The 22184-nt window shown below is 39.7% G+C and overlaps 1 protein-coding gene and 1 pseudogene across 1 annotated transcript; both read right to left on the reverse strand.

Moving 5' to 3' along the window:
- Positions 1-375: 375 nt before the first annotated feature.
- LOC146635757 (HLA class II histocompatibility antigen, DP alpha 1 chain-like) lies at positions 376-2169 on the reverse strand. Its single transcript, XM_085348844.1, has 4 exons — positions 2112-2169; positions 1780-2028; positions 774-1058; positions 376-515 (listed from the first exon to the last, which is right to left on the reverse strand). The coding sequence occupies exons 1-4, from the start codon at positions 2167-2169 to the stop codon at positions 376-378; spliced, it is 732 nt and encodes a 243-aa protein (XP_085204970.1).
- An 8823-nt stretch (positions 2170-10992) lies between these two features.
- On the reverse strand, positions 10993-17079 carry LOC146635758 (polymeric immunoglobulin receptor-like; annotated as a pseudogene).
- Between the last annotated feature and the right edge of the window lie 5105 nt (positions 17080-22184).

Here is a 22184-nt window from a genome sequence, read left to right on the forward strand (position 1 = left end):
GAGGATTTATTTCAAATTCAGGTTTATTTATATCTGTCTGAATCATATAGATGGAACTGAAGGCAAAGATAGTCAACAGATAAAACTGAGTTTAAAAAAACGTAAAAAGGCAGATGGATTGTTTCAGACTGACTATGAAGTCCCTTTTGGATAGCTTTCTGATTGGTTAATATTACTTGTCATTTTTATGTTACTGGCATTTTAAACTGAATCTGTTTAACAGTGTGAAAATAAAGTGAACTTAAGGCTCCATGTAAACACAGCCAGGGTCACATGAATGAAGATCAGAGAGCAGAGCAGCATCCTTAAACGACATTGTCTACACAAGCACTGTGGTTGATGATGTCTGTGGTTGACATCATCAACCACAGACGATCAGATGCATTTGTTTGCTTTGAGGATGAAGAAGGTTCCACCTGCAGCACAGAGCACGCCGATAATCACACCGAGTCCACAGAACACTGCAGGTCCAAGGCTGGGCTTATGTTTCTCAGGCGTCTCAGGTGTGTCCACATCTGGAGGCAGAAACAGACACATGACACAGACACAATCGTTCAGACTTAATCGTTCTGATTAATTACAGCTCAATAATGTGAACTGCATGAGCTGAAAACTGTCAGCTCATTAACTAAAGTTAGCTGTTCAGGTTAATACTCAGCCAAGGCTTTGTGAAATCTGCAGACAGAAACACGAAGACATGAAACTTCATAATTATGCACTATTGTCTCTGTATTTCAGTCTGTCTCCTCTGTTTAAATAAAAGTGTTTCTCACTATAGATCTTGATCAGTGGTTTGGTCAGACCCAGATGTTCCACTGTACAGCTGTAGACGTCTCCCTGCTGTGGGATGAACTGCAGTCTGGCGATCTGGGTGAAGGTTCCATTTTTGTTGGGATAGGGATTGTTGATGCTGGATCCTCCAGTCGTAATCTGTCCATTCTTGGTCCAGGAGACTTTGACAGGAGCAGGATAGAAACCAGTCACATGACAGACCAAAGTGTTTTTAGCTCTGAGCTCCACCTCGTTTCTGGTGTAGATCGTCACACCTGAAGGAGCATCTGTACACAAACACAAGTCAGTTCGATGATGGTCAAGGAATCCGCAGAGTAGAATATCTCTTGTCTTAATCTTAGATAAGTTACTCCCTCAATGAGCCTGTCAGGTCTATCAGCATGGAAACACAACAGCGTTTTCAATAAAGAAACTTCAATGAGAATATACATGTGATAAAATACCAAACAGTCATATGGCAGTGAAATGGTCAGTGGGACCCATATAGAACCTCCTGCTCTAAAACCTGAAATGAAAATCTTGAGCTTTTGGAACTTGAAAGTGTTGAAGAAAATCTTCAAAACAAATAAATGTAGAGGTTTGTGAGTTAGTAATGGTTTGTACTGGGGAAGTATGGAACATACAGTAAGATGGACACCCCTATGTCAGCCAAATATATAATTTGTGTAATATACTTGGATATTTATACTTGAGCTATTTTTATATTTTGTAACTTTGTAATATGTTGTAATATTTAACTTAGTTTAGTCTGCTACTGTTCTCACTGTCTTGGAGAAAGTGCGACCACGTAATTTCTTCTGGGAATAATAAAGTATTCTGATTCTGGTTTATGAAACCCACCACACACCACATCATTTATAACCTAACCTCATTAATCACGTGACACTGATGACAACATTTACATCAAAGTAAATTTAATTCCCTATTTTAGTTGATTAATGTAGATTGAATGTTGTTATCAGTTTGTGTGTGCCTGTATGTGTTTACCACGTCGTGGAGGGAAGTCCTTCATAGCCGTCTCACTAAGCTGCAGGAACTGTCTGCAGCCATATAAATTAGCCACAGCGATATTATAAGCTCCATCTCCGAAGCTGATGGGTTGAACAAAAGGTGGCTGAGGATAAACATCCATCTGTTTCTCAAAGTCTGCGTACCAAAGTTCTTCACGATTCAGTCCAAACATGACCCCTCCATGAATGTATGAACAGCCAACGACATGGATGTCTGTATGTAGAGCTGAAACACATTAATGGAATTAAATGCTGATATTCTGATCAATAAGCGGCTGACTGTCTGTCAGTTTAAAGAGAGAAACTCACCATCAGCAGAGCCCCAGAGCACATAGGAGAGGAAGAGCAGCAGCTCCTTCATCTTCATCAGCAGTTCTCACTGACGAATAGAGTTAAACTGTGACTGTATGAAGTCTCTGAGTGAACTGGCAGAAAGTGCAGCAGCAGGTGAGCTCTAACACACACACAGCCAATCACAGAGCTCACAGCTAGTGATGTGATACAGCCTCTTAGAAATAAACATTCCTGTTCTCTGTAAGTCATTGTGTGATTTAAAACAAATACATCAAAGAGACTTTATTTGTATCATGTAGACAATACTTTGCAAATTTTGAACTAAAACTTTTAAAATATATTTCTGTAAAATAAAAACTAAATTGTAATGTTTAAAGTCATTTAGAGTTTTCAGATTGAATCATCTCAAGCATCAGACACATCAGAAAAAAATCAGATGTGTCTGATTTTCCATTTCTTAGATTATTTGTAAAAGATGACTGATTCATGAGGTAACATGTATTCATGTGCAGCTAATATGCAGATAAGGACTTTACTTAGATAACAGATCAGTGTATAAAATTTGAGATGTAGTTTAAGATTAAAGAACTGAATTAAAAGTGTTTCACTCACTTCCATCATAATAAATGTTGATGTGTCTACTCTGTCCCTACCCTTAGAACTTTATGGACTCCCATTTTCCTCCGAGATAAGACAGGTTTCTTCTTATAGTGATTAAAATGTATTTACTTTATTAAGTGTAAAAACAAACATGTGTTTAGATCACAGACTGTACATAAAAGATGGATGTAGTCACTGTGGTGTTACTGGTTCATTTCTGGAATTAACATAAACAGATGTCAGCAGAATTAGAGATTATCAAGAAGGGCATGACGAGATGATTCTGAACAGGTGTCGAAGGACAACGCCACCTGGGACTATAGAAATAATTTCAAAGAAAGATAGAGATAAGCAAATGAAGCCAAACGCCCAAGCCTTCACTGCATTTGCAAGGCAAGAGGCTTGGGATTTTGCTTTGCAAATTAGCTTTTCACTTACTTCCATACATCAGGCCCTGATGACTCACCACTGCTAACTGTGGAAGAAATTCTGGATCAATTGATAGGCTCAGACAGTAAAAAAAGATGGAACATGCATCGCTTTTTTGGAAAGGCTGCATGAGAAAGCCCCCTCTCTTTAATAACAAGTAGCATCTGAAAAATGATCTGCTGTAATAGAGTTATGTGAAAAAAGTATTTGCCCCTTACTCATTTCTTAGTTTTTGCATATTTGTCACATTTAGATGTTTCATATCATTAAAAATATACACTTTAAAAAATAACCCTAGTAAGAAAAATGTGCAGTTATTAAATTATATTTAATTTATTAAGAAAAAGCTTCAGTTTAAATGCCACACCCAGGCCTCATCACTGCCACACCTACTGATTCAGAAATCAATTAATTGGAGAATTTGTATCGGAATTGCAGGAGCAGGACCACGCCTCCAAACACGCTCCTTCCAGTTGTCATCTATATAAGTTCCCCCAGTTCTGCAAGCTGTTCATTCTCGTTTACGTGCCCCACCCTCCCTCCTTGTTTTCAATACTTTAACTTCTTCACTTTTATTTAGTGCATGGAGATCTGCAAGGCCCAGGAGCCATCGCCAGTCCCCTTAAGGCCTTTCCCAAACCACAACTCAATTCATGTCCAAGCATTCACCTTTACCTACTAAAACGCTATTAAGCCTAACATGAGGACGTGGGCCCAGCTAGTGAAACAGAATCTGTTTGACAAAGTGAAACAGTATAAATATCTCAACACCTCAGCACATCATGTCTAAAAAATCAACTGAGAAACAAGGTTAGTGACAGCCATCACTCTGAAAGGGTTTCTAAGGCTCAATGACAGCCATCATCCACTTAAGTAGAAAACCTGGAACAGTGCTGGAACTTCCCAAGAGTTGCCAGCCTACCAAAATTACTCCAAGAGCGCAGCTATGACTCAGCCAGGAGTTTACAGAAGAACCCAGGACAACATCTAAGTGCCTACAGGCCTCACTGGGTTCAGTTAAGGTCAGAGAGAGAAAGTACTCTCTCTGGCCTTAATTGAACTGAGTGTACTTTATTTTCCTATGACTGTATTAACTAGCATTAAAAGTGACAACTACTTTCTACAGTAGCAGGCAACATGGAGGCTGTTAAGCGGCTTCCATGAAAATACAACATGGCTATTCAACTATTTTTTCCAATACTGGTAGGATCATCACATTATACAGATACGTGGGTCTACAGTTAACACACTGCTCTTTTTTTAGCTGTTTGACAACATGAACAATGCTAATGAAGCACCAGGAAGTTTACTGCAGTTCCCTTAATCAGTTGAACCCCAATGGATTTTCTGAGGTTCCTGCTTGAAAATTATATTCCTGAAATGAAAAGAGTACTTCTCTGTAATACTCATTCTGTAATTCATTTCAGTTTTCTGTGGTTACACAGTTCCTTGAAACTAAACAATGTAAGCATGTTACAGTGTTTTAGCACAATTTGATGTGGACGTCATTGCAGAGTGGAATCAGTTGAGTTAGGTTTTTATTTCAAAGGTGGTGAATGTGACAAATGTTTGAGAAACGTGGTAAGATGGAGGATTCTTTTTTTTTTCTGACTAAATGAGATAAAACAGTGACACGGGTCAAACAAGTTGTTAATTATTCTTTTCCCAATAGTTTTAACTTGGTTTGTTGTTATCATATCCTTGTGACCAGAGTTTTGTCTTTACTGATGTGTTTTCTTTATGTTTGAATGATTTCAAAAGTTCAAATTTTTTATCGTTCGCCTTGTACACTGATGGTAGTCTGATATAATTGTATAAAATTCATACAAAACACCTCAGATACCCCTGAAGCTGCTGAGCAAAAAGAAACACTAAAAATACATCACAGACAGGATTCACAAACTCTTCATTCAACTATCCAAATGAATCAAGGACAATTTGGTCACATTTCGAAGTATTTCACTAACACTACAGAATAAATATGATTCAGGACAAAATTAATTAAAGCCTTGGTTTACTTGAAGTTTGAGATGATAGCATATTCACTGAATTTTGCTTTAGCACCACAATTACTTTTTACTTAATTTTTAAGAGTAAAACAGTCAAACTTTGATTAAACATTTATAGATGAGTTCAGCGATTCACAGTCTGTGAAAGACTCTGCACTAATCTGAACAATGCTAATGAAGCACCAGGAAGTTTACTGCAGTTCCCTTTATTTATTCTCTTTATTTATTTCCTTCATTTATTTCCTTGTTCTGTGGTCACACAGTTCCTTCAGTCTACACAATGTAAGCACGTTATATCCCACATCATTTTAATTCCGTCTAAAATCTAAATAGTGTACAACATTAGACATCAGTCAACCTTACATTTATACTTTTCTCATCATCAGTCACACAGGACACAAAACAATGCTTCTTGTTGTGAGCTGGGATAGGCTCCCTCCACTTTACAACCATGAACTGTAAAAGCAGAGAAGGGATATAAACATACTGGTCTTTTTGAAAGCAAGAAAGAAAAAAGATCAGCACATGATTGAAGCTGTTGAATGCTCACCATCTTATTGTTTTATTTTATGATGATTATTGAGAGCAGTCTGACTGAATTTCCTGGTTTTCAGTCCTCAGAGTGTGTTATGTAAACAGCAACAACATCTACATCAACATCTAAGTCAAATGATAAAAAAAACAATGTGATGCTGATTGTATAATGTGGTGAAAATAAAATGTAAAGCAGTTTCTTCCTCAGCTGAATCATAATACTTTTTTAATCCCAGAGAAAGTAAAGTAATGAGAGAGTTAGAACAGAATAGAATAGAATAATCCTTTAATTTAATTTAATTTAATTGAAATTTGGGTGTAACAGCAGCAAGACAGACACATATACAAACAAACAGTACACAAGACACAGAACAGAAACATACACAATTTTTACATATGTACATGAAGGACAATGGTTACTAAAAAGTGAGTACTGTACTGTTATTAAATTAAATAAAATTAAATACAGATAAGAGGGCCTCTTTGCTTAGGCTGCTGCCCCCGCAACCCGGCCTCGGATAAAGCGGATGAAGATGGATGGACAGATAAGAGGCAAACCCTGGTTGTAGTGTGAATCGGTTGATAAAATAGTGCAAGGTACAGCGCTGATGTAAACATCTATGTTTGTTGGGAGCAGTTCTGGTTGTACAGTCTGACAGCTGCAGGGAGTAAGGACCTGCGGAAACGCTCCTTCATGCATCTAGGATGCAGCGGTCTGTCACTGAAGGAGCTCTGCAGTTCAGCAACATTTACATGCATGGGGTGGGAGACTCTGTCCATCAGAGATGTTATTTTGGCCAGAGTCCTTCTGTCTCCCACCACCTTCACTGGGTCCAGGGTGCATCCCAGAACAGAGCTGGCCTTCCTGATGAGTTTATCCAACCTCTTCCTTTCAGCTGCAGATAAACCGCTGCTACAACATACAACACTGTAAGAAATGACAGATGCCACCACAGAGTCATAGAAGGTCTTTAAAATCGCTCCCTGTACTCCAAATGACCTCAGCCGCCTCAGCAGGTAGAGTCTGCTCTGACCCTTCCTGTAAAGAGCATCAGTGTTGTGGCTCCAGTCCAATTTATTATTCAGGTGAACACCCAGGTACCTATACGAGTCCACTATCTCAATGTCCACTCCCTGGATGTTCACCGGTGTCAGTGTGGTAGGTTTGCGTCTCCGGAAATCCACCACCAACTCCTTGGTTTTCCTGGCGTTGATCAGCAGGTGGTTCTGCTGGCACCAGTCCACAAAGTCCAGAGTCCACTGTCTGTACTCTGTGATGAGGCCGACTATGGCAGAGTGGTCAGAGAACTTCTGTAGGTGGCGGCATGGGGAGATAAAGTAAAAACAAAATAATCCAGTATATTACAAAATATTACAAATTCAAGCACTTGACATTTTTGTTACATTATACAAATTCGTCATGAATTCTCTCTTACTTTAGCTGTCTTTCTTCCACAACAATAAAATCGCTCTTTGCACACAACTCTAGCTCTCAGTATACTTTAAGACCAGTTTCCTGTCAAGAATTCATGGTGCCTTATTTGCTCTGTTATCTACCGTTGTGTACAGTGTTGTCGACCGCTGTTTTTATCTCAAAAAAAATGCCATCAGATAAGAAAGCCTAATCTCGGTTATTCAATACCAAAGAAATTTCAACTTTTACGAATTGAAATTGCAAAACTCTTAGCTATGTTTTTGATAAAACCTCTGTTTCTTTGCTCTGCTTCACTTTAGCAGCATCAGTTTTTTGCAGGTAATTTTCATATGTTGATTCATGGTTTTCTCCCATTTTTGATCTACCTGGAGCATATTTTCAAGGTGGTAATGTGCTATAAAACACCAGGCCAGGAAAATCTTCATATTTTTCTGTTTTATCGCCAGTTACTTTGACACAAAGACATCTGCTGTGATAGCTGCACCTCTGAAGAAGTCTCACAAATGTCAGCTTTGTTTTTATGCCTAGGTAGATAACACTGAGGTTGTAATTGCAGAGAAACAGTCAATCTCAAAAGCCCCGGGGCTCTACATGTCCAATATTGTGCTGCTTTAGGATCTGTTATTAATATGAAAATAAATATATTTTCATTTAGAGTTCTTTTCTGAAAGTACACATCAAAGAATTTACAATAATTATGTCCGACTGAGCCAAATTCAAATTGAATCAAATCAAATCAAGTCGGGACCTTTTGAATCAGAATTGAATCAGTTGGAGAAATTAGTGACAATACCCAGTTCTAATTATAACTACTCACTCTGCAGAGCTAAATTGACAGCTTCTGTGTAATATTATGTGACAGTGCTGTTGTTTTGTGTTGGATTGGGACAGTAGAGAGACAAGTTGGACACAGGCGTTCAATTTGTGTCTCAGTCTTCAGTTCAGTTAAATTCAATACTTTCTTGTCCCACAAGGGGAAATTCTTTTAGCAGCAAGGGCAACAACACAAGTAAACAAAACAATAATAAAAACCCATAAGATGGTTATTTGCCATTAAGGAGATGAGATGCGGTGGGGATAAAGGAAACCTGGAGTCTTTCTATAAATATATAACAAATAATGATATGAACTATGACTACACTGCTGCACAGTTTTAGCTGAACAGTAGAAACATTAAAGCTCCTCCGTGTGTAACAGCTACAGTGCAACATAAAAACTGGTCAGAAGTCCTTCAGGATGAATCATGATGTCAAGCTGAACACAGTTGGAGAAATCTTCTGTCTGATGCTTCACTGGTGGCCCTCGACTGTAAGCAAAGGCATTTAAATCAAACCAAACTGTGACTCAGAGCAGAACAGACTTTTGGTGTTCCTCAAAGGTACTCTGAAACGACGGCCAGAGGGCAACAAATCAAACTCACTGTGAAGTGGATGGTTAAAACAATTAACAATAGAATGAGCCTTCCACAGCACGTTTGTTATAAATGACCAAAAGTCCATCTTACGAATGCCCTGAGATTTTACTGGCAGTTTTTACCAAAAGTCCTAACCAATTCTTGTTCTTCAGAGTTATGTTACAAAACCAAACATCAAAACAGGAAGAAATAACAGATTCAATAAAACTTCTGTAAAACAAGGACAACGTTTCAGATGAGACTTATTTGTACAGCCTTGCAAAGTTATGCTGACTAACTCTCTCCACCATTAAAAATAAATAACTAATAAAGATGAATTAGACCGAAAAGTCAGATTTTTTGCCACATTTTCTTTATGAGCTCTCCAGACACACACAGTGATGTCTGTTTTCAGAGAAAATTTAGTTCCTCTTTTTACTTCTAACTCCTAATCTGACTGAATCTGCTTTTTCGGCATTGTTCTCCACCTTTAAAGAACCACAGATGTGTCATGTGAACTTTAAATGTTTAAGGAGGTGATGCTGGATGAGACAGAGTGAGAGAGAGGAGCAGACAAACTAGTTTAATTCAAGAAAATATTCAATGAAGACTTCATAACAAAGCTGAAGGCCTTTGGTGTCTGATCATGCACAGAGTGTTGGGGTTAATGTTGTTTCGATGAGTTTTGTAATCTGTTTCTCAGTTTCCCCTAAGATAGAAGTTGTGTGTGTCATGGCTACTATTTATAAACGTCTCTGTAATGTCAGTGTTTTCTGTGTTATCCAGCTGTCAGGGTGCTATGTTTTTATTTGTTTTAAGTTTAACCAAGCATAACCTGTAAGTTAATGAGTGGGTACATGAGTTTCTTTATTTTCTCATTAAGTGCTGCATCATGTATCAATAAAGAGTAGATTGCATAAAAATATTATTCGTGAAACCCCTCAGTTAGATTTTATTGAGCGTCAGTGGTTGTAGCATGCTAACCTGTCATGTCTGCTAATGTCAGTGACTTTAAACCAACTTCTGACTAATAAGAGGGAAACATTTACTTTGATTTTGTTTTACTTTAGGATAAACTTAATTCGTGTCCTTAATTAATGTCCCTTAAACACTTGAAATTTTGTATATGTAGTGATGCAGTTGTTGTTGTTGTGCTGATCCTCCTTTATAAAACATGTAACACTGTGGATTTTTTTTATCTTCATGCAGGAACATCAGGACATTTATTTATTTTAGAGAACTCAGAATCTGTCTCCACAAATGATTTGTGTCCTGCAGGCAGCATCTTGAAATCTGAGTTGGACCATCATGTCTCATCATGTGTTCCAGGTCTCAGAGTTGTGTCATCATGTAGTTCAAAGTTCAGGCTGGATTTAAAACAAGAATAAAAGTGAAGCATCAGGAACAAACACTAGTTTCAACCGTCCAATCAGAGAGGCAGAAAGCTGAAGCTTGTGTTTAGCTCAACATCACGATTTATCCTGCAGGACTTCTCTCTGATATTTTTTGTGTTCCTTCTGAGCACCTTGTGCCATCTACTGACATGTTTGAGTAATTCACTGGTGGATGTAATAATAAGGGGAGTGCAATGAAGCTGGTGCTGTAATACGTTTTTAAAGAATTAATTCACTACTGTACTTGTTACAGTGTGTTTCCATTGTTTGGTAATGTGACTGGATTCACATAATAATTACCAGTTATAATATAAGCCTTATGTCAAGCGCAGTGGAGTGGAGTGTGAGGACCAAAGTGCAGGATGTTGAAGGCAGACTGATGTGAACAGAAGAGCTGATAATTGCAGGCTGATGGCAGGTTTGTACAGATCCAAAACATAAAGGTACAAAGGAAATTGAAAACTAAACTCCCGAAACCTACAGCTTCCATGTGATGTTTTACTGGATGTGGTTTCAGGACATTTTTTTCCAAGATCAACATTGACCTTGAACAATAACCACAAAACAAATCAATACTAAATCAACAGCAATGCAGACAAATGCAGCAATATAATAATCATATTACAATACGGGCAAATACAAACATTTATTAAACACAAGAGGATGCATTAACATTAGGCTTGTGCTTAAGTTCAATAAGAAAGATGTGTAATCACTCAATTTAAGGAAACATCACATTACTTAGAATTTTCAAAAAAATGTTAATTGTGTGTCTTCTAACAACAGCCAGTAGTTTTAAATATATCAGAAGTAATCACATAAATCTGTAGATCGTACATTAGACAAAAATATACGAGTTAAAACCAAATGTGTACAACGACCAGTTAAAGTTACATTTTGGGAACAATAATTACAAAGAAAGTAAAAACCTTAATGGTAACAACAGACAGGGTTCTTCGTCATCGTAACAGTGAATCAGTTTTACTTGCTAACATTTCATATACAACTACTTAAGTTACAAAAGTACAGTAAAATACAGAAACACAGTGAAGCAAATAATATGGGAGGTGATCATAAAATTGCAGAAATGTGCTCAAAAATGTCAAAATGAAATGATGGTCCTTTTGGGCTCTTTATGTCTGGAATTTGGATCTCATGAGTTCTCATACCCAGCAGAAAACTGAAAATAAACAACATAAAACATAAGCAGGGCTGGACTGGGACAAAAACATTGGCCCCGGTATTTTGAGTAGAGACCGGCCCAACAGGTATTATAGGCAGGGGTGCACATAAGTGGTCCGCAGGTGCGCATGCGCTTTCAAAATAAAAGACGCACAGAGATGTGGTGCAGAATATGTCGTGAAAATCACACTCTAGCTTACTGTTTTTGTGTTTGAAGCCAGCTCACCTCCTGCAACCACTTTTCCGAGAATACGCGCTTTGTTTACAGTTCGGACTCCTTCTGACATTTCTTTGGAGGTGGAGGAACACCAAAGTAATTGCTTAAAGGAGCTTGCTTCTTCGACATCTTTAAGAGTTCTAAACAAATGTCTGTCCTCCTCCAGAAAATCTTATGTACGCAAACGTGCGTTGCAACTTCTTATCTGGTGCGCGTCTTTTATTTTGAAAGCGCACCTGTGGACCACTTATGTGCACCCCTGATTACAGGAAAGTCTTAAAGCCATTGAATGAAAAACAAACACTGTCTTGTTAGTATGTATGATTTCTATAAATTATACATCAGAAGACCACTTTGATTGTAAGATTCAGATAATTCTTTATTAAAAGCTACACATTTTAAATGAGAATAAGAAATAAAAGTCTTTGTGCCCCCTTTTCCCTGTTAATGCCCTACCTGGCCCCTTGGCAGAATTTTGCTAGACCCATCCCTGCACCGTTAGCAGCTGTCAGCAGCTTTCATTGTTTATACCATTATAAAATGTAAAAAAAAACCCAAAAAAACATCGGCCCATTAAAACAAAAATCACCATCGGGCATACCAGGCATTTGAATGGGGAAAAAGGAGATACAAGACAATGCAAAACTAATGCTAAGTTACTCAGGGAAACACAGGGAGAGACACACAGCCATGAGGGAGGCTAAGCCCTTTGCATAGCGGCCGATCCCACGCACCCAATGCAAAGCTTCTTCAAGCTGCTGCCGTCAGGGAGGAGACTGCGGAGTCTCCAGGCCAGGACCAGCAGACTGAAGGACAGCTTCATCCATCAGGCTGTCAGGAAGCTAAACTCCCTCTCGATTCTGCCCCCCTCTCCCCTCTTCTCCACCACGGTCTCACTGAACTCTGTCTCACACACACACACACACACACACACACACACACACACACACACACACACACACACACATACACACACACACACACACACACACACTCTCTGACGCACTCACTGGCCTGCTCCAGTCACTTTGTGGAGCATTGGACTGCCATTACCTCATAAGACTTTGTCTGTCACACTATCTTTTATCGTACATTACTAAATCTCCATCTGCACTATTTGCACTACTCTGTCTGGTTTGCACTCAATGCCATTTACCCTTACCTGAATATTGTATATTGTATATTGTATAGTTTCTTGTTATATGTAAAATTGTATTGTATTTATTTAAATTTCTACTTTTTAATTATTTTACTTGCATTTTTTAATCACTCTCTTATATTTAAATGTTTATTTGCTATTCATCTAGGGGTTGAGAGTAACGAAATTTCAATTCTCTGTATGTCCTGTACATGTGGCAGAATTGACAAATAAAGCTGACTTTGACTTTTGACTTTGACATCACTGAACTGAGGGAGACGCTGACCTAAATACACAGACGGATAACAGGGATGTGAGGACACGAGGAACACAGCTGACATCACTAACCATAATGAGACAGGGAAGCTAGACCAAACATAGAAACACGGGACCTTCACAATAAAACGGGAAACACGATACGGAAGTGGAGAGGCAAACGAGAGGGAATGAGGGAACATGAGGGAGAGAGCGGACATGATGGGCTGGGGGAGACATAAACAAGATGGAATAAAACATGAGAGGAAAACAAGGCACGACAACTCACACCACTGTATACACGCTGACACCAGGGGAAGACACAGAGAGCAACAACACAGGGGGAAATCTAACAAACAATACTGAACAGAATAACCTAGGAGACGTAGAATAATTCTTAAGAAATGAACTTAACATAAAACAAAAACACAAGAAAACTGAGAACCCTGAGTCAAAATGACCCAGGACCATGACAATGAGATGTACAACAGAGTTTAAACAACCTCATGCAACATCACGCTTTTAACAAATGGGAATAAAAAAATAAGAAACACATTTTTTTTCCAGAGAAACAAAGATTATAAATATCATAAGAAGTTCAACAGGTTTCCTTCAGAACAGCATACATGTGCTGCAGTGTCAGGAAACAGGACTAACGGTGCGTTCACACTTTTAAATATGACACCCTGAAATGGTGATGTTGTGGAATAACCTCAGAAAGGTCAGTAAAATATATTGTATGCTGTCATATCTACATAATTATATAAACATGTTTCTGTCTGCTATAAAAGTTGTTTGCTTTGTCTTCACTTCCCTCTGCTGGTGAAGAAACTCTGATAACAGGTAACATCATTTATTTTCACTAAATTTCACTGAGAAAGTCTCACAGACAGCAGGGATCAACAACACTCACTGAAACCTGCAACAACAGACAGAAAACAAGTGACACAAACTCACCTCTATGTTTGTGTCATTTTCTCTGGTGTTCAGTCCAAAGTTCCTCCTTGTCTTACTAATGTAGCAGAGCATGAGGAAAACAGCCATCAGCAAAACACCATCCAAGGACGCACGCACAACCAGAAGCCAGGAGGAGTCAAGACAATGTGTAGAGACTCCTGCAGTGACACTTTCACTCTGTGTTGCTGTTGTTGTTTGTAGTGTGGAAGCAGGTGTGTACAATAAATACACACATAAAAATCATAATCAATAGTGATAAAGACAAATAATAAAGTAATAAAGTAAAATAATAATCATGTTATCACACGCAAATACAAAAATTTATCAAACACAAAATGCACCTGCATGCGTAGAAACACTCAGCTTTAGCAAAAATGGTAGATGATGTCCCCTCAGTTTTAGCTCCGCCATGATATTTTCCAACAATGCATTTAAAGCACACACTTAGATTTGAAATGATTTTAAAATATTTTTTGTATGTAATATGTGCACTGATTAAAAGAGAATATGATTGTGAAACTTACTGTACATGCTTATACGAGCATCATAAGAAGTAGTTTTTGCATTTGTGAATGAACAGTGGATTAGATTGGCCAGCACAACAACAAAAAAATAATACTCAGAGACTGGTCATCCAGACTTCAAAAAAAGAAAGCTGGACAAATTAAAGGAAAATACTTTTTAAAATGTCAAACCCTCTATTTCAGTTTAGAAAGTTCTTAAAAGGTGCAATGATCTCTCAGCAGTGAATCAGCTGATCTCTGGCAGTAACAACAATCTCACCTCAAATCAGAAGGTGGGAAGTTTCATGTTTTCATTTATTTGTGTTCTAATTTTGTTTATTTTTGTGATCATCTACTATTCGTAGTAGTAGCATTTCAAGAAAAATAAAATATGAAAAATGTTTTACCATCTTGAAAAGAAACTTACCATCAATCACATGAACATCATTGTTTTTATACAAATCTGGAGACAGAGGGTTTCCATAACCACACCTGTACCGTCCTGTGTCTAACTTGGTCAGCTGTGTGATGGTCGCATACAGTCCAACTGTAGATCCTGGTCTGTATTCAATGCTGTATCTGCCACTCTCAGATTTGTTATTAGTTGTGTCAATGAGGATCTCCCCTTCATTCTTACACTCATTCTTACAAAAGAACTTCCTGTGTCCATACACAGTATTGGAACACACCAACGTGATGTTTTCTCCCTCAATTTGTGTTCGACAAAAAACAGCATTTCTATCCAGTTCTGTGAAATATAAGAACATTAATTAAATGTGAATCCATAAATCATTATATATTGTTGTATGCTTTACACTGAGGTGCTACAATTTCAATTCAACTTATCAAAAGTACAGTTGAAATGAGATGAGATAGCCTTTATTTGTCAGTTGCAGGTCTTTTGCCCACAACCGAGATGACAGACCTTGCCGACCGTACATACAATGCAAACATCACATTGGGAAGACAGGTCAGGCCAGGTAGCGAGGAAAAAAACATTGAAATGTGTAACACAAAAGGATAATACAGGAATGCACAGGTAACAACACACCATAACACAATAAACACAGACAAGCAACTTGGGAAAGAGTTCCAGTGTGTACATCTGATCTGGGACCGCTGCAATCTTTGACTGCGCCTCCAGCTGACCCGATGTCCACATCAGAGGGGAGGTAAGCGTTGGAGGTGGCGTTGGATAGGGAAGGTGATGCGTCAGTGAGTGCTTATCAGTATCAGTATATGTATTTGTGTGTGTGTGTCCATAGTTCAGGTGAGACAGTGTCCTTCGCCCCGCCAGGCTAAGTAAAGAGTCTTCCAGCCAACCCAGGTGGCCTTGTAGGGAATGGGAAGGAACAGACTCAACACAGTCGTTATCAGGGAGTTTTGTTCAGCTCTGGCCTTGAGCCTGCAGCTGGCGCGGAAGGGGTAGACGCATTATGATGGTGATTTTTCTTTTGCAAACAACTCATGAGAATGTCAAGCTTTTTTTAACACTCCGACACTGGTCTCTCAGTCTCCCGTTAACAGCTGCGAGTTTCTCCATGATGTTATTAGCCGTCGATTCTGTGGTCTTGTCACTCTTTTGCTCACATAGCAGATTCTGAGACCTCACGACCGCAGCCAACTGATCCGAGGTGTAATCCAGCTCCACCCAGAGATGTTGTTCTGAGTTGATTCTTTCCTGATGTAATCCAACATACATACGCTCAGAGGTGTTATTCTGAGCATTCACTGCAGTCGTAAGCGCCTCCAAGCTCTTAACCTTGCTGCCTTCAGTGAGCCCTTTTTGAGAAGTCGCACCTGTCGTTCCAATCCCAGCGGGCAGCCTTGTGGGGGTTTGAACAGCCGGTTCTGCTTTCTTAATTCTCCAATAAGCCAGGGCCAAGCCAGCTCCGATCAGCAAGAACCCTGTTATCATGGTTCCGAATAGGTAGATATCTTCAGCGTCCTCGATTGACAGTCCCGCCAGGCACATGATCCTCTGCCACCCGTCCATCGTGTATCCGGCAGGGAAAGTCCCTCCAGGGCACTCGGGTTCTCCCGAGTCCAGACTTCTCGTTAAAGGGTGTCAATAGCATTCAGAGACCAGTTGATCAAATCCATAATTCTCTTTTAGGTTTTAGACCCAGACTGTGAGAGAGTGTTCCAGGGAAAGTAATACAAAAAAGACACGAGACTAGACAAGGACATAAGAACTAGCAGGGAAGATAAGGGAGAAGAGAAAAAGTGCTTCCGCCTCCTCCGAGAGCCAAAGAAAGAAATTTTTTCCATGCTGTATAAAATGTACACCTACATGGTATATCATGTTAATTTCTATTTATTAATTAATTAAACAGCTTGATCTAAACATGGTCTATAATGCTAAATTAGAGCTAGTGAGGGCTCTTCATATTTTTTTATTTCAGGGAATTTTCGTACAAACTCACCATTTGAAACTCTGACCTCAAAGTCATAGTATGTATCTGGAACAGAAGATCTTCCTAAAGAACACCTGTACAGTCCTGAGTCAGACTTGATCGTGAAGGTCACAGACATGAATCCTGTTCCTGGAAATCCGTCTTTATAATTAATGCTGTATCTCCCACTCTGAGCTGTATTTCCATCTGTTTTAATGAGGATATCTTCTGCTCGCTCACATTTTTCCTTACAGAAGAACTTTGTGCTTAAAGAAAAAGTTGAAGGGCATCTAAGTGAAGCATTTGCTCCTTCGGCTGCAGACCAGATATTCTGTTTTGCCTTGACGAGCCCAGCTGGATCTGTCAGATGAAAAGATTAAATAAATAAAATTATTAAAAGATAGATAATCAAAACATTATTTAGTGTATGAATTTTAGTGTATAAAGTTTATTTTATGAAGTTTAATATTTTTTAATTAAAGAGCAACATTAAGTCCTCACCTGACAAAATGCAGAAAAAGAGAAAATGGAGGATTTTCATTCTGACTTTGATCCTGATGCAGAAAAATTGTTAAACTTCAGAAGAACAGCGTCTGACACTTAACTCCGTCTGTGTTTGTCAGATCATCAGAAAACTGAAGTTACTCAATAAGTTGTTTCCTTCCTTTTTTTAGTTGCATTCATCACACACTAATGAGGATGATGATGTGACAATGAAACGTATGTGTGTACAAAACATTGCATATGAATCTGCCTGTTTGTAGATCAGTACTGTGAAGTTTCTCTGATGCCGTAAATGTCAATGACAACAGTTTCAGACTTTGAAATACTAATTCAACTTATTTAAACAAGTAAAACTAAAAAGTAAAGGGTCTGAAATGTATTTAAAGTAAAAATAAATGTAGCTCTTTGGAGGATATTTCTATATTTACAGGTAATCGGCTAAGTAAACGCTGGCGCATTTGGCTGTCGCTGCTCACCAATTTATTCTCATTTTATTTTGGTTTTAAAGTTAATGACGACAACTTGAATCAAGTTTTTAAAGCGTAATCCTGTTTTGATTTGTTTTTGCAACATTTGCAGGTTTTTACTGCTTGTGCTTCAGCTGTGTGTTTGATCTTTTACCCTCATTGGGCCTTTTCCAGCCATCTACATTTAGTGTCTGGCCCTGATTAAGATGTGGATCCACAGGCAATGCTTCCTCTAAGCTGCGCACGTGCACAATTGCGCACAGCTGGCACGGTCTCTGCACACAGAAAATCTGCTTTGCGTACAAAAAAAATCCAACCTGAATTGAAATTAAAATAAAAAATTTAACAATTCTCTTTTGCAGTGTTAGTCAGTAAATGACTGGCTGCTCCCGTATGGAATTAGAATGATGCCAACGTATCCCATAGTCCAGCCAATAATGCAATTCACATTTGTATATACACACCGAATTAAGGTCGACAGGCTATGACAGCGTCCTTATGTGCCGACACGGTGTTTTAGCTAGCAAAGCGGCGTGGCTGATGTGGAATGAAGCCACGCTAATGACAATGTGTACAACCATTGGAGATGTGAGCAGGACAGATGGAACAATTGAGGGAAAAAGGTGTGGACTTTATACCACAATTTAAAAACGATACCAGTTTTTAAATTGTGTTGATAGGCCACGAAAAACCAGAGTGCCTATTTCGGGTCACTTTTGCCGGTCCAAGCCCGGGTAAAGTAGCAGGGTTGGAATTGTGACATTAAAAAAAACAATAATTGCTAAAAGAAATTTAATTTGTAGTTCTAAATAAACTCTAAATGCATTTAGGACATTTTTAACTCACTTTATGTCTCTTCCACGATGTTATTTCTCTCTCCAACAACATAGGTTACAATTACATTAGCATGACCAACTATGCAAATTAGGTGATGACGTCATTTAGCGACTTCTAGCAACTTTTAGGACAACCAATAGCGATTTTCCTTACTGAGGAGTTGGCAACACTGCAGCAGTGATACATCTCCTGTTGTCAGGCCTGCAGGTATCAGTCTGTTGTTCTCCTTTATCTCATAGTGGACAGAAATTATTTTTTGGAGTGGCACAAATAATTTGCGTGGCATCAAATTTGATGCAGAACAGCTGATTGTTCTGTAAATAGTTTGAAATGTTTATTTAAAAAAACGCCTTGGCTGCATTTTTAGGTAAACAGCTGCAAAAAACTTTGTTGTTTGCATAACTCAGTTACTTTTTTGAAGAAGTAACTATATAATTAATAGCCCAACATTGGTCATTATTTACTGTATTTTACACACAGAGTTGCAGGACTCTCTCCCAGACCACAGACTCATAATACAAGTCAGAGCTTTATAAAAAAAAAAAAAAAGGAAAGAAAGAAAGTTGTGTTTTGAAAATTGGAGTTCAAGTTATTTTTACTTTAATGTTCATTGTAAGTGGGCTAAAGCAGTTAATTAAAAGTAGTCTGACATAAATGTAAAGGCTGTAATTTGATTATTTTAATAAACCATGTAACTTGGATGGATTCTATGCTGCCGTGACCACAGTGCACACGTCTGCTGTTGCTCACAGTGGTCCAAGTGTCTGCTCAGTGAGTTTGTGTGTTCGCTCAGACACATGAAAAATTAGAGGAAACATTATCCATAGGGTGTCTGTGTGGTCCGTGCTCACCTGGGTTGTTTTTTTCCATTGCCCATCTACTGGCGACAGCTCTGCTTCAGTACTCTGCTACGGAAATTTTGCGACTCCGCGTTTGCCTGGCTGTCTCTCCACCTGTGGCTCTTTGCCTCTATCCAGACACCGCTTTCAAGCCCCGCTGCAGGTACATCCACCGAGGGGTCTGGCGAAACTTCAATAGCAATGACACCAACTCAGTAGTGTCCATCTGGTCCAGAACTCGTCGTCCTCCCTGCATGACTGTGGCTGTTGACCACAATGTGCTGGCCCACCTAGTTAGGTGAGCTAAGCCTACTGTCAGACATAGTAACTCCAGCGTCAACTTCGGTCTATTAAACATCCGCTCTCTTACTGGTAAGGGGCATCTCGTCCAGGATCTCCTGGACTTTCTTTGCTTGATTGAAACCTGGCAACAGCCTAATGAATTCCCTCAATGACTCTACTCCATCTTAGTTTGTTTACATCTGTCAACCTCACAATTCGGGAGAGGCGGCGGCCTCGCCATAATTCGCTGAAAGCACTGGAAAGTTCTCCCTGTCTCTGCTCCACCCTCCCACTCATTTGAATACTTTGCAGTACAGCTCCTTGGATCTACTTCCACCATTATATGTGCTGTTTCTCAGCCAACTAAGCCAAATAAGGAATTTTTAAGGAATGACTTTGCTGCGCTTGTCACTCATTTCTGTGTACTTTCCCCAAATTTGATAATTGTTGGGGCGATCGTGGCTCAAGAGTTGGCAGCTCGTCTTGTAATCAGAAGGTTGCCGGTTCGAGCCCCAGCTTGGACAGTCTCGGTCGTTGTGTCCTTGGGCAAGACACTTCACCCACCGCCTACTGGTGTTGGCCAAAGGGGCCAATGGAGCGATATGGGAGCCTCGCTTCTGTCAGTCTGCCCCAGGGCAGCTGTGGCTACAACTGTAGCTTTCCTCCACCAGTGTGTGAATGTGAGAGTGAATGAATAATGGAATTGTACAGCGCTTTGAGGTTCTCGAAAAGCGCTATATAAATGCAAATGCAATCCATTCGTGACTTCAAAATTCATGTGGACAATGATAACATCCCCCTTTCCAGAGATTTTACTTCCTGTTTGGAAAGTTTTGGGCTTCTACAATACATAAAATTTTCTTCTCATTTTAAAGGTCATATCTTGGATTTGGTCTGCTGTTCTGGCATTACCCCCACTCACTGTAAAGCCCATTTGTTTCCCCAATCTGATCATATGTTTATTTCTTTTAATGTAAATACAACAGCTTCCAAAACCCAATGTATATACTATATACTATATATATATATATATATATATATATATATATATATATATATATATACACTCAACAAAAATATAAACGCAACACCTTTGTTACTGCTCCCATTCCCCATGGGATGGACGTAGAGACCTAAAATTCATTCCAGATACACAATATAACCATCCCTCCCAAACAGTGGTCACAAATCAGTCCAAATGTGTGGTAGTGGGCACATCTGCCATATTGAGATAATCCATCCCACCTCACAGGTGTGCCACATCAGGATGCTGATCTGACATCATGAGTAGTGCACAGGTGTACCTCAGACTGCCCACAACAAAAGGCCACCCTGGAATGTGCAGTTTTGTCTCACAGCAAAATGCCACAGATGCCACAAGCAATGAGGGAGCGTGCAATTGGCATGCTGACAGCAGGAATGTCAACCAGATCTGTCGCCCGTGCATTGAATGTTCATTTCTCAACCATAAGCCGTCTCCACAGGCGTTTCAGAGAATATGGCAGCACATCCAACCGGCCTCACAACCGCAGACCTCGTGTAACCACACCAGCCCAGGACCTCCACATCCAGCAGGTTCACCTCCAAGATCGTCTGAGACCAGCCACCCAGACAGCTGCTGGAACAATTGGTTTGCACAACCAAACAATTTCTGCACAAACTGTCAGAAACCGTCTCAGGGACGCTCAACTGCATGCCCGTCGTCCTCATCGGGGTCTTGACCTGACTCCAGCTCGTCGCCGTAACAGACTTGTGTGGGCAAATGCTCACATTCGATGGCGTCTGGCACGTTGGAGAGGTGTGCGCTTCACGGATGAATCATGGTTCACATTGTTCAGGGCAGATCGCAGCTGAGAATGTCCCAGTTCTTGCATGGCCAGCATACTCACCGGACATGTCACCCATTGAGCATGTTCGGGATGTGCTTGACCGGCGTATACGACAGCGTGTACCAGTTCCCACGAATATCCAACAACCTCGCACAGCCATTGAAGTGGAGTGGACCAACATTCCACAGGCCACAATTGACAATCTGATAGACTCCATGCGACGATGTGTTGCACTGCATGAGGCAAATGGTGGTCACACCAGATACTGACCGGTTCTGGGTCCCCAGACCCCCAATAGCGCAAAAAACTGCACATTCCAGGGTGGCCTTTTGTTGTGGGCAGTCTGAGGTACACCTGTGCACTACTCATGATGTCAGATCAGCATCCTGATGTGGCACACCTGTGAGGTGGGATGGATTATCTCAATATGGCAGATGTGCCCACTACCACACATTTGGACTGATTTGTGACCACTGTTTGGGAGGGATGGTTATATTGTGTATCTGGAATGAATTTTAGGTCTCTACGTCCATCCCATGGGGAATGGGAGCAGTAACAAAGGTGTTGCGTTTATATTTTTGTTGAGTGTATATATATATAATATTCTTCCTCTACCCCCCCCCCCCCCCCCCCCCCCCCCCCCCCCCATTTTTGCACATGTCGAGGAGCGTGTCAGGCTACATTTCACTGTGTGTTATACTTGTATAACTATGCATGTGACAAATCGAATTTCCCAGAGGAACCCACCCAAGGGATTAATAAAGTTATATCTAATCTAATCTAATCTAATAAAGATACTTGAACCTTGCACCTGTACTCCTCGTGACATCACATTTAGGAAAATTTGTAATATTAACCATGTTGATCTCTCATCTGCCATGACCTTCC

Source organism: Diplotaxodon limnothrissa, linkage group LG3 (genome assembly GCF_057381915.1).
Source record: "Diplotaxodon limnothrissa isolate DT_005_m linkage group LG3, D_limnothrissa_male_GT1.1, whole genome shotgun sequence".
Lineage (NCBI taxonomy): Eukaryota > Metazoa > Chordata > Actinopteri > Cichliformes > Cichlidae > Diplotaxodon > Diplotaxodon limnothrissa.

What these genes read in the sequence shown, in the direction of transcription:
- LOC146635757 (XM_085348844.1), bottom strand. Translation starts at nt 2,169, where the DNA reads ATGAAGATGAAGGAGCTGCTGCTCTTCCTCTCCTATGTGCTCTGGGGC. An exon ending in GGACTTCCCTCCACGACGTG is followed by an intron (nt 1,059 to 1,779) that starts GTAAACACATAC and finishes GTTTGTGTACAG; the next exon opens with ATGCTCCTTCAGGTGTGACG. An exon ending in ACCACTGATCAAGATCTATA is followed by an intron (nt 516 to 773) that starts GTGAGAAACACT and finishes TTCTGCCTCCAG; the next exon opens with ATGTGGACACACCTGAGACG.